Source organism: Chaetodon trifascialis, chromosome 17 (assembly GCF_039877785.1).
Source record: "Chaetodon trifascialis isolate fChaTrf1 chromosome 17, fChaTrf1.hap1, whole genome shotgun sequence".
NCBI classification, from domain to species: Eukaryota; Metazoa; Chordata; class Actinopteri; order Chaetodontiformes; family Chaetodontidae; genus Chaetodon; species Chaetodon trifascialis.
This window is the reverse complement of record NC_092072.1, coordinates 23,190,125-23,203,244: the sequence shown is the minus strand read 5'-3', so window position 1 is coordinate 23,203,244 and position 13,120 is coordinate 23,190,125. Positions and strand designations below refer to the sequence as shown.

The following is a 13,120-nucleotide window of genomic DNA, read 5'->3' as shown; positions in this document are numbered from 1 at the left end:
CCTGGGCTCGTCCAAGTGAAGTCATGAGAAATGTTGCTACCACTTGTCTTTCAAAGTCTGGAGCTACTGTGTGGGTTTGTATGTATACATCAGTTTTTAGACACAGTTCATTTTTAAGAGCTTCCTGTCCACTCTGTAGAGATGGGGATGTTAAGTCCGTTAAGGCCCTGGGTTGTGGCAAAGAAGTTTTCACAGGCCCATTTGGTTCCTAGTAACTGAGACCTGGTCTGGGAACCATGTCTGGCAGAGGTCCTGTTGTATTGCTGCAGGACCTGGATCTCTGGATGTCAATATGTCTAATATTGGAGTAGATCCAAGCAGTTGTCAGTGTTGGCATTCTATCTCTATGTGGCTCTGTTCGAATGAAGTGCATTTTGCACTGGGTCTTATTACAGTATAATCAGGTCTAGCTGGATATAGAATCTGACTGTTCTCGGGTCCCTTTTGGGTGGAATCTTCCTCTTTATGAGAGTTAATTATATGATGTCAGACAAAGATCAGCACACTGTTTTGACAGCTCCCAGGAACATTTTGATCTGTCTTCATCAGACACCATCAAGTGTTTCTCGTCAGGTCCAAAAGCTGAACATCTGAAGAACCTCAAATTGAAAATCTTTGGTGGGAATGGTGTTGTTACATGCTGTTTAAAAAACCAAAATAAGTTTTTAAAAATGTACCATCTGTCTAGACAAATTGAGTGACCATATGAGTGTTGAGAACGGATATGTTGTTTGACTGCAGTTTTACGAATTCATGTTGTTACAAACATCAATGTGATTTTAAAAGAGGGTTTCTTACTTTTGGAACAGAGTCTGGAGGTTCACAAATAAAATGAATAAAACAGAATGCTACGATTTGCTAATCCTTTTCACCTATATTCAATTAAATACAGTACAAAGACCAGACATTTAATGTATATGTCAAGAAACGTAACTGTTTTTTGTAAATACTCACTCATTCTGAACTTGTTTCCTGCAACATGTTCCAAAAAAAGATGGGACAGGGGTTTGTTTACCACTCCGACCAAGGAAGTGAAAAGTGAAATTCTTTTCCACTCTTGCTTGATGTACAACTGCAGTTGCTCAACAGTCCGTGGCCTCCATTGTTGTATTTTGCACTTCATAACGCTCCACACATTTTCAATGGGAGACAGGTCTGGACTGCAGGCAGGCCAGTCTAGTGCCTGTACGCTTTTACTACAAAGTCACACTGTTGTTGTCTTACTGGAATAAGCAGGGATGTTCCTAAAAATGACTGTCTGGATGGCACCATATGTTTCTCTAAAACCTGTACACAGGTGCCTGTCACAAAGTGGTGAACTCGCTCATTCCTTGCTTGTGAGCAACTGAGCCTTTCCAGGATGCTCCTTTCATAAGCAATCATGATACTATCACCTGTTACCAATCAACCTGTTTAACTGTGGAATGATCCAAACAGGTGTTTTTGGAGCATTCCACATCTTTCCCAGTCTTTAGTTGCTCCTGCCACAACTTGTTTGAAACATGTTGCTGCATCAAATTCAGAATAAGCAGATATTAACACCAACCAACCAACCAACCAACCAACCAACCAACCAACCAACCAACCAACCAACCAACCAACCAACCAAAAACATTAAGTATATTGTCTTTGTACTGTTTTCAATTGAGTATATATCAAAAAAGATTAGCTAATTATCGCATTTGCTTCTATTTGTTTTACACAGCATGCAGCAGGATACTCTGCACAAGATACCTTTTTCAGTCTGGCTGCTGTGGGCTACTCACTCACTGAACTGTTACTGTTTTTTGCTACTTTAAAATTAAAATCACAAGGAACAATCATGTCTGAACAAAATGTTTCTGTGGCACAAATACAGAGAGAAAACCTTCCATCTCTGTCAACAAAACGTATGACATCTATGACAGTGAATGCAGTGCAGAGCTTGGAGCATTTAGCCAGGCTTGGTATGAATCCATACCTGTTGGTAGCTGACGGGATTGGCCATGCCAGAGCTGGAGCGAGACATCCCAGGCTTGGAGGACATCCTCTGGCCCTGCAGCTGGGCAGGGTTGGGGGCTATCACTCTCTGGGACATCAGCATGGGTGGCAGGTTGGCATTGGCTGCTGACCTGATGACTGTATGACCCTTCAGAGAGGAAAAAACAAAGGAGTTTTATGAAAGGAAAAGTCCAGGATTTTCAAGACATTTCATTCTGCTGAACAGGAGTTTGGTCAACACTCTGGTTTTCTTAATGTCATCAAACACACTGCAGAGGTCCTCCTCTATAATAATATAGCTGCTAAGAGGGCTAATGGAAGGAGGTCTGTCTGACACGCTTTCTCCAATCCAAGAGCATGACTCTGTAGCTGCTTTAGTTGTTTATTGTAGACATGCACAGAAAATGTTTTTATGTTACAAGATGTTCTGCATAGATGTTGTAGCAAAACTGGAGGATAGTAGTCAACAGAAAACAACAGCACCCAACTCACCCTCTTCGTTACAAATAAAACTGATGATCAGCTGGAGTGGATGATATTAACTACTGCTGCTACGATCCTGTGTGTGTGTGTGTGTGTGTGTGTGTGTGTGTGTGTGTGTGTGTGTGTGTGTGTGCGCGTGCACACGCACACAACCAGCAACTACGACTGGTGACTGACTGACAGGTGTGCAACCCAAATAGTCCCCTGCTCCTACATTCTGGTACCTAATTATCATTAAATAATTGTTACTATTAAATATTCATTACAGAATAATTAATTTGAAGGACAAACAGATGAATTATACACACATTCAATTTCAACGTCCTTCCCTCCAATGTCTCCAAGCTTTTCTATGCCAGCGGCTAACCAGCACATAGTCAGGTGAGAGTGATCTTAACCACCACTAATGACGTCACATTCAGAGTCAGTCATGTCAAAGAGAACACAAGCATCCATCATGACTGCCCAGCTTCCAGAAAAAGACAAAGCTTCATGACAAACCTGTCCAAACAGCAGCATTGCACTCAATGTACTTGCTTAGGGAAAAGACTGAACAATAAGGTAAACAGTGCAAAACTTTAAAATAAACAATATACTGTATACAATGAAATGTACAATGTGTGTTGACAGTAACAGAGAGTATATCCACATCCTTTGCCAGTATGACTGGATGCTCTGACTCTTCAGGCATAGCTGCCGTCCTAAGACGTCCACTGACTCTAAACTTCAAGAATCAGATTAAGTTTGTATTAGTGCTGTCAATCGATTAAAATATTTAATTGCGATTAATCTTATGAATGACATAGTTAACTTGCGATTAATCGCAAATTACTCGCACATTTTTATCTATTCTAAATGTCCCATTAATTATCATTTTAATACTGATATCAACATGGAAAAGTGGACAGGCTTGCTTTGTGCAAATGTTTTTTATTGAAAACAACAATGTGTAGTGTTATATTTCTCACTAACATTCTCACTTTGAGCAGTCATTCACATTTGAATGAACTGAATCTCACACAATTTAACACTGTCAATAAACAGATGACAAAAAAATAAATACTTGGTTCCAAAAAAGCCCCTTCAACAACCCTTTCTAAGGGATCAAAACAGGGTGATACAAGATAAAGTTACAAAGGTCACATCATTGTAAACTAGGACTCAGGCTACAGTGCAGTTAAACCATGGCTTAAACTTTCCTTTCTTCAGTTTCCTCTGAACATACAAGAGTCAGACTATACTGCTCCTGTGTTTATTCACCAGAGGCTTATCAACCCAGCCTCTTATTTCTCTCCAGAAACAATGAACATTACTTGGCTATGGCTGCAGTAAGCTTGTTCTTAGTTGCGGTATCCATACGCCTCTGTCGAAAGCCATCCATTGTGGCCTGGTTTTGACAAGGAGGCGGCGGAGAATTCGCATTCGCCGTGTGTTTGGCCATCAGGTGGTATTTCAGACTGGATGTGCCGCAGTGATAATTTAGTTCACACTGACAATATACACAGATAACTTTGGTCTTGTCAGTCGACCCATCTGGCAACTTTTTGAAACTAAACTTTCCATTCAGAATCTTGTTCGCATCCATTTCGGCGTGTCGTGCTTGACATCCACACAAACCGGTAGCCTACTCTTTTACAGCTAGCGAGCAGGCAAGACCAAACACGTGTGTGGGGCGTGCCTATTGTTTTGTTTCCGGTTTACAACCGGATCCTGTAGTTTTTGTAACGTTACTAGCAGTCACAGCTTATAAAACTACAAGTTCACTAGGTCACAAAGAGTGTTAATCGCGTGATAAAAAAAATGACGCCGTTGATTTGCGTTAACGCGTTAATAACGCAATATTTTTGACAGCACTAGTTTGTATGTGTGGTTTGTCCGTTTCACATTCTGTCCTTTTTGGAGGCTGGCCGACTCCTCTGGGAACGTTTTTCTGACTATTTCCTGCTCAGCTTCCCTTAGCTCCTCATCCATGGAGAAACATGTAACAAACTCTTGACACTCTGCAGCTCTACCTGCAGAATATCCTTCCATTTTCTCTCATCTGACCGTGAGTGAACTAGCAATGCACTGATCTCTTTCTTCTCCTTTCAGAAACTTAGGTATTGAATTTTCAGATATAACCAATTACTCTTTTTCTGATGATTCCAGTAGGAGAAACATTACTGGTGCTGGAAGGAAGAGAAGTCTGTATGGATGACATTGTAGTTTCTGGAGAAACAGAGGAGATCTAGCAGATTCACCTTCTACGGTACATCTTTGATGAAAGTGGCTGGAATAGAAAATTTCCCACATCCTCAAAACATGGTGGTGTCAGCTGATGCTAGCAGTTACTGGCTTGGATAAGTCCTGCTGCAGCAGCATGGTTAAAACTGGAAACCTGTGGTCTACTGCTTCAGGAGACTCAGGGATGTAGAGACCAGGTATGTTCAAAACAGAGAAAGAATGCTTGGCTAATGTTTGGACATGTGAACCTTAAAGGCATTAGTGCAGCTGTCCCAAGGCTTCAGGGTACGGCTTCAGCTGGATGTCAAGCAGACATTACAATCTCTAATATACGCAAGTCAGGAAAGTAGTTTGCTTCCACTGAGGTAGATAAAACCACTATTTGACAATAACAGTATGCATGTATCTGCATTGCTGTGAGTGCTATTTTGTTCTACATTGTGCTCCGAAAGGCCTCCACTATTTTCACACTTCCACTATTGTTACACAATTAGTTATTTTGAGTGAATGCTGTGAGACCTTAAGTGATGCGTGCATGATTAAGCAGATTTAACCACATGACTAGATTACAGAAAGTATGTTTGGTAGATGGTCCAATTTAAATACTTTGGTTCATAAACCTACTTTCTAAGTTTAGTTGGAGATGAGAAATTAATGGAGATTCAACCGAAAACCTCTTAGTCCTGCTCTCTTAAAATGTTAAATAGTTGTGAAGGAGGGCGCACAGTATTACAATCAAGTAGCTGGTGACAAACTAAAGTAAGCAGTCAACAGCTACCTATTTTTGTTTTTTAAATGTGTCTGAAACACTGAATTTCCATGTCATATCTTTTGTTGTGCTGCAGGTAGTGTGCGTGCCTCACAGCAAGAAGGTCGCCGGTTCGATTCCCGGGTCAGGCCTTTCTGTGTGAAGTTTGCATGTTCTTCCCGTGCATGCGTGGGTTCTCTGCGGGTACTCCGGCTTCCTCCCACAGACCAAAAACATGCTCATTAGGTTGATTGGTGACTCTAAATTGCCCCTAGGTGTGAGTGTGAGTGTGAACGGTGCCCTGTGATCGACTGGCGACCGGTCCAGGGTGCACCCCGCCTCCCGCCCGTTGACAGCCGAGATAGGCTCCGGCCCCCCCTGACCCCGAAAGGGATAAGCGGCATAGAAAATGGATGGATGGATATCTTTTGTTGCTCATCTCATTTTCAGGTTGGAGTTACAGTATAGGCTGGCAACATTAAGAAGGCTAACACCACTGCTGTATATCTGTCTCCACAACAGAAGTCTAGTCGTTAAGTTAAATTTGAGTTTTCTAACCACATTTTAGTGATTCCACAACTCAATTTCTGATAACCTCCATGAAGGGTGGATTTAATGCAGGATTGCTGCATTAGCCTGCCAGGTTTAGTTGGCATCCATGTTAACAGATTCCCCCTTCATACGCAGTACACAGACCCAGTGTGTAGTGTATTTAGACACATGTTACTCACAGTGTGGGCAGCAGAGGGCAGCAGCTGCTTGTTGAGTGAACTGACAACAAACGAGGCAGAACATCACCATGCATACAAAACAAGCCGAAATGGCAATCCAGCACACACACTCACTGACGCATGCACGTCCTCACGCATCTACTCACGCATGCACGCACGTTCACACAGTTCTGCTGAATATTAATACCATCTCAACATGTAATGGAGGAGCAGGGCTACGTCATGCAAGAACAAAGGCTTCCAGCAAGAAGCTGTCTCATAATCAGAGTGGGACCTTCTGCGAACCCATTCATTCTCTGAACTAAGCCCAGTATCAATGTCAATCTACACCAGTGCCTTAATACTAATTTAACCTGAACCTTTACTCTGATCAAGCAGACTTCTGTCTCTCCACACTTACATGAACTGGAATGATAAGACCTCTGAGGGCAGAGATTGATAATATTCACCTCTGGAAAAGGCATCTGTGCTTCGCTTTCGATTCCTCCAAATGGAATTTCAGGGTTGTAATTGAGACCACTTAAGTCAAAGCAAAGACAAGACTAAACAAAGTCAAATTTAAATTTCACAGTCAGTAGACTGACAAAATTCGGCTCCTCCCCCAAAACACCAAAGTCCTTTTGTCCCATTAGAGAAGTCCTCCAGTGATTTAGAGTTACATTTCAGTGAAGTTAGGGGACTCACAAGAGACAGATTCAAAACAAGACAAAAAGGATGGTCAAAATGTGTGCAGCAGAGGCCGACACATCCTATGATTTGTCCCTAGTATCGTCAGTCTCCAAAACACTGCATCCTACTTTTCCCACAGTGCAATGGGATAGCATTTTTCCTTGATCCTCTCTGCCTGGTAAATGGCCCCTGTCCTTCAAACTCCACACCTCAGCGCTTTCATGTTATAAATTTGTAATTATTTTTTCAGACTTGACAAAGCTGCTTTGGAGACACTGTGGACATTATATCACATAACTGTTTTAGTAGTACTAACCATGACCAGCGGACATACTCAGGACCAATAATAATACAACAATAAGTTGTGGGTAGACTTTAAAATAAAAACTGCTTCAGTAAGGTAGCTCTACTTGAGAACATATTCTGGTGTTACACACAAATAACTAATTTGGATTCAAGACCAAGTCGAGTGAACTAATAAAGTAGAACTAATAAAATAGTCATTTTATTGTAGTGGAAGTGCTCACTGTGTTTCTGCTGATTTCAAACCACGGTTTACCCTCTCCTTACACTCTGGAGGTGCGGAGTTGAAATGGTTACCTGTGCAGTGCGGAGGTTCTGGGGCTCAGGGTTGTGCAGGCCTGGCCTCACAGGCAGCTTCCCCAGGCCAGGAGAGCTGTGGATGGGTGGAGGCTGCACAGAGGATGCAGCATTCTGGACCACCGGAACCTGCATGCAACAGACAACGTGGCATTAACTGCAATAAAACTAACAGCTGAGAATTCTCTGACACTAACATGTGTATGTAACCCCTGCTGTTTGACAGAACTTCACACTCCAGATCATATTTTGGATCATATTACAGGAGTGCACTTACAGCTTGACCATAATAACAGCCAACTTGAAAAAGCATAGCAATGACTTTACAAGTTTAGCACATTTAATACTGATCACATATTTGTATCAAATACTGTCAACAATGTTTAAAGCACAGCAGTGTTGTAATGTGCACACACTTGATACCTGATTGAGTAATGCTGGGATCAGTCTACATAATATTTTTGACAATGGAGATGGTCACTGTCTCAAGAGCAGGTAGTCAGAGTTCTAAATTCTTGCCATGGTTGTTTTCTGCTATGGCACTTTGCTATGGATGCCTCATAATAGTTGCCTAATGGCTTGAACTATCGACTACTAGTCGATGACAGACTTCACAGCATAAAAGCAGCTTCCTGACACCACATGTCTGTCGGGTCGTGACATTACTGGTCTGATATTAATCCTTCATAGTGATCATTCTGTCTGCTTCAGTTACTGTCCACGTTACAGTTTAAACTTTTCAAATCAAACTAAACCACCATGCAACACTTTAAGAACTACGCTCACGGCTTTCAACAAACTATAGGAAATGAATTTGAAACGATATGTTATAAGGATCAGCTACCTTTGTTTCCCAGCAAGCAGACAGACTTTCAAATAACTAGATTATGTTATAGGAGGTCTGCAGCCTTTGCATGAATGTGAGCACTGCAGCTCAAATAAAAGTGAACTGGTTCATATCAATGTGTGAACTGAATGTTGAGCTAGCTCTTGCTGCTCGTGTTGTAATCTATAATGATACACCAGAAATTATTATCTGATTCCATTTTGTACTAAAATCTGAATATGTAATCTGGAACAGCAGCTGTCAGACCAACACAGTGGAGCAAAAAGAACAATATTGTCCTCTGACATGTACCGTAGAAGTACAGTTTTAGGCAACATGAACTAGAAACACTGAAGTAAAGTCAAGGCACAAATAACTTTACTGGCACAAAAGGATGACCAGCAGTGTGATCAGTGAATGAAGTGCAGCAGCAGCAGCAGCAGCAGCAGCAGCAGCAGCAGCAGCAGCAGCAGCACTGACCTTCTGCACCACGTTCTCCTTCTGCATCTGACTCTGTCTGAGCTTCTTGAGCAGCACCAGGCGAGCCTCCTCCAGACGCAGCTCCTCTCTCAGAGCTTTGATCATCTGCTGCCTCTCCTCTCCTGTTTTCCCCTGGAACACACACACACACACACACACACACACACACACACACACACACACACACACACACACACACACACACACACACACACACACACACACACACACACACACACACGCACACACACACACACACACGCGCACACACACGCGCACACACACGCACACACACACACACACACACACACACACACAGTTAGTGACACATGGTATCCAGATGGCAACTTATCACACACCTTTGAGGTAATAGCCTGTTTAAATACACATTTAAATAAAAGCAGTTAAAGAAGTTAAAAGCAAGAATGTGACCTGTGTATAGTGTTTAGATTTACAGACTGGATGAAATGTTAATGTGGATGCTGAGTTATTTGTGATGACTTTTTTTTTTATTTCTTTTTACATACCTGATGGACTGTAATTGTACTTCTGATAGGGATTTCCTAGTAATTTTAATTTCTACTGTATTTTCTAAATGATTTTTATCATCATGATGATTCTTCCACGTGATGAGAAGAAGCCATAGGAAGGGAAGTCCTGCTATGCATGCTCTGTAGCTTTAATGTCTCACTGGTGCATTAATCTTGTTGATTAATCCAGGACTATAGAGAGATTCAGTGTGAGCCCTGACTGACATTTTATTCAGGTTTAAGCTGTGCAGAGGTGAAGTGACTGTTGCTGATGGTTTTACCTTGAACATGTCCAGGTTGGCCTGGTGCAGGCGCTCATCAGGACGAGGAGTTGTTCTGGGACTGGACGCCTCGTTGTCTGACAGGATGATGACGTCTGGAGACGGAGTTCGTCTGTCATGGTCTGCCTCACTTCATGGAGAAACAAGAAGAAAAAAACGTCCTGTCAAGGTTTGGAAATGTTCTTCATGAAATTTGCCAGTTTCTCAAAACTTGATCTGGAGTTTTCCAGTTGTTTGCTCAGTTTATCAGGTAGTTCAACCCACTTTGGTGAAGCTGGATGTGAGGACTGCTAGCAGGGTTGTCAGGGTGATTTCCACTTTTTCCTTTAAATATGTCTTTATATTTCAGTTAAGTAACCCAAACAGAACCTTACTTGAAATTCTAGCCGAGATCCCAAAGTTTCAGAAAAATACTAGGGGCCATATTTCAATTGCATACACACAAACAGGGCTTGAAAGATGCCACTTGCCACAGACCAGCTGGGATTTAGAAAAACTTATACTGTTGTACTGAAATGCTAACAACAATGCCAGGATGTGTCACGTGGCAGCTTCTGGACAGTCTGGCTCACCTTTCTCTGACATTAAGCCTAAACATCCAGATTTAATCTCGCCTTCAACCACATTACCTAAATGATGGAATGGTCATGATCAATTACAGAATTAGAGAACCGAGTACAGGTAGATTCTAAACAAAATCTAATGCTGTGCATATTTCATTTGGTAGTTTTCGAATCGTTTGCAAAATGGCTTCAGTGAACACATGACTGCCACACAACCACACAGAGCACACTGGAGATGCTGCTGCAGCTGCCACACTCTGTCTTCTCCAGCCACTTCACCCGACATCGCTTCACCACCTGCATGCATGTGTCTACTATAAAAAATTGAGGAAACATGTTGCGGTTTCTTCTTTGCTTTCAGTTATGTAGTCCATGTATCTATACACATACATAACAAATACCACCAGTCCATACTCTGACAGCATGCAGCAAAGGGTTTAAGGCATCCACCTCCATGTCTGACTATTTTGTTTGATTTCAGGAATTGTCCTGTATGTTGAACTGACTGCATTGACAGCTGCTGCAGCCATCAGCCTCTCAGTCTGTGTAACACCGCTGCTGGTCTCCACAGGAACAATACTGTATGAATATCAATATTCATGAAGGCTTTTGCATAATCAATACATGTTTCTTTGTGTGAGTGCAGGGGCTGGGATGTGTCCATGAGTCCTCCACTTGGTTGTGATTTATAAAGGGACATTTCAGTGCATACCCTGAGTACAATTGTCTTTTGTACGTACGGAAACTTTTGGTTTGGGTCAAATGCAGCTTTATCCATGCGGCCTCAAATCTATCAGAGTGAATTTCAGGGAAACATGTGAAATGATGTCTCAGTAGGGTTTCAGCAGTAAACCGGTTTCACAGTATACTGTGGTTTGAAAAGTGACGATCATCATACTGTGTATATTTGCTTATCTACGGTATTGAATCCTATTGTATTAGTGTTATTACAAAAATATTTCAAGTTTATGTCAAGTTCATGTCTGTCAGGACATAACATTGTGTGAAATTATAATGAAGTGTTTGTTTGGATTCTCATTGGAAACATTATATAGCTTCATTCAAGCTTAAAGTATTCTTAAGGTAGGTCTCCACAGGCTGTGGGCAGCTCCTCCTGTTCTCCTCAGCCCATCCTCTCAGGCTCAGTCAGGCTGACTCTGCACAGATGTTTTCTGTCACTTGTCTTTTGCTCAGGAGTGGCTTGTTTTGCCTCTCTACTTCAGAGAGCTTATTGCAGGTTCTACCATTTCTGGAGGACTTCGTGAGTAGTGATGTCCCAATACCGAAACCAGTATTAGGTACTAGGTTCGATACTGTGCGCATGTACATGTACTCGTATCACTACTCTGATAGTATGGCACCCAATGCCACTTTACTGAGGTATGAATGTCCAAGCCATCACCACATCACAGACAGACTATTACCATTTGAGGCGTCAACTGGAAAAGTGAGCTCCTCTGATGCTTTGGCATCAGATGTGACTCTTGCTGTGACTGTCCTTCAGAGACTTTTGACCAAGGAAACAGACAAGGCTGTCAAATGCAACACTTCATTGACACAGGAAAAAACACTCTACTGCATTACAACCGTACCTGATCCAAGATCAGTCCGTCTGTCGGTCCGTGTGTGTGCACAGAGCATGTTAGAACTATCGTGGTATTATTAAGTACTCCTATCGCTACTCTAGATTCTCAAGTACCCAAATGTAATGAACTTGATCTGACAAAAGTGGGATCAGTGCATCACTAGTTGTGAAGCCCAGTTGCAGTGACCATTAGGTTCTTGGTCAGCTCCATGACTGCAGCCTTCTCACCGGGTTGCTGAGTTTGTGGGGAAATCCATCTATAGGAAGATGGTTCCAAACTTGTTTTTTTAACTGATTTTTCATTCTATTTATTTTAGTTGTGAATAGGGCAAAATGAGGTTTAGCAAGAGTTTTTTTGATGATTCTGAGTTATTGTAAGACACAGCCTCAAATCCTCTCTGCTGCACCACAACTCTGCCCACACAATATTATTCAAGTTTTTGATAACAAAAAATAACATTTTTCATCAGGTTTTCAAAGTAACAATAACAAGAGACAAAATTGAGGACCAACAATCATTTTGATTTCCACAAAGTTATGATATTGATAAAAGCCTGTGGTCTGACCAAGTTGTGAGCCCACAGTCCTCACTGTGTGTGTGTGTGTGTGTGTGTGTGTGTGTGTGTGTGTGTGTGTGTGTGTATGTATATATATATATATATATATGTATATATGTATATATATATATATATATATATATATATATATATATATATATATATATATATATATATATATATATATATATATATATATATATATATATATATATATATATATATATAACAATGTCACTCACTACATCACATTCGATTCAGATTCAGGGCTTTGCAGCAACTCCTTCTGTCTTTGAAGCTAATGTTAGCTCACAGCTATAATGTTAGCTATACATATTTTACTTGACTTAGCATTTTGTCATTATTAAAGGTAATTTCTTGCTAATGTTGAGTTTACTTTGAAGTCTTCAGCTGTCTGGTTTAAAATGAACAAGATTCTTTTCATTTAGAAGCAAGATTACAATCGTAACTATGTGTGGTAGGTGTTTGGTGCCATGTAAACCACCAGTCCTGGCCTGCAGTCACGTTTACAATATTAAATGCTCACCTGTATGTGGTTTGGAACACTGTAACACCAGCTGATACTGCATGCTTTGTTTTGTGAAATTTTAACGATTAATGTGTGCTGCTGTGTAGCAGCACGATGCTTGAATATGATGTTATCAGGACACACACAGAGGATGGGTTAGCGCGCACGCGCACACACACACACACACACACACACACACACACACACACACACACACACACACACACAGTGAAGTGACTTTCAAGGACAGGAAAATACCAAACTGTCAGAATGCTGATTCACCGGTTGTAAGAAAAAAAAAGGACCTAGTATGTTGTATGACAACCATGTGCTGC

At 41.4% G+C, this 13,120-nt stretch overlaps 2 protein-coding genes across 4 annotated transcripts in view; one reads left to right on the top strand and one right to left on the bottom strand.

Moving 5' to 3' along the window:
• Nucleotides 1–13,120, top strand: part of chtopa (chromatin target of PRMT1a) — a 214,866-nt gene that overhangs the window by 51,660 nt on the left and 150,086 nt on the right. The window lies entirely within an intron of this gene.
• Nucleotides 1–13,120, bottom strand: part of gatad2b (GATA zinc finger domain containing 2B) — a 54,470-nt gene that overhangs the window by 10,341 nt on the left and 31,009 nt on the right. For all 3 annotated transcript variants that reach the window (XM_070984190.1, XM_070984192.1, XM_070984191.1), the window contains exons 3-6: nucleotides 9,552–9,681; nucleotides 8,741–8,872; nucleotides 7,435–7,563; nucleotides 1,961–2,128 (exon numbers count right to left, since the gene is read on the bottom strand). In XM_070984190.1, the coding sequence (XP_070840291.1) occupies nucleotides 1,961–2,128; nucleotides 7,435–7,563; nucleotides 8,741–8,872; nucleotides 9,552–9,681 (559 nt within the window). The remainder of the gene's footprint in view (nucleotides 1–1,960; nucleotides 2,129–7,434; nucleotides 7,564–8,740; nucleotides 8,873–9,551; nucleotides 9,682–13,120) is intronic.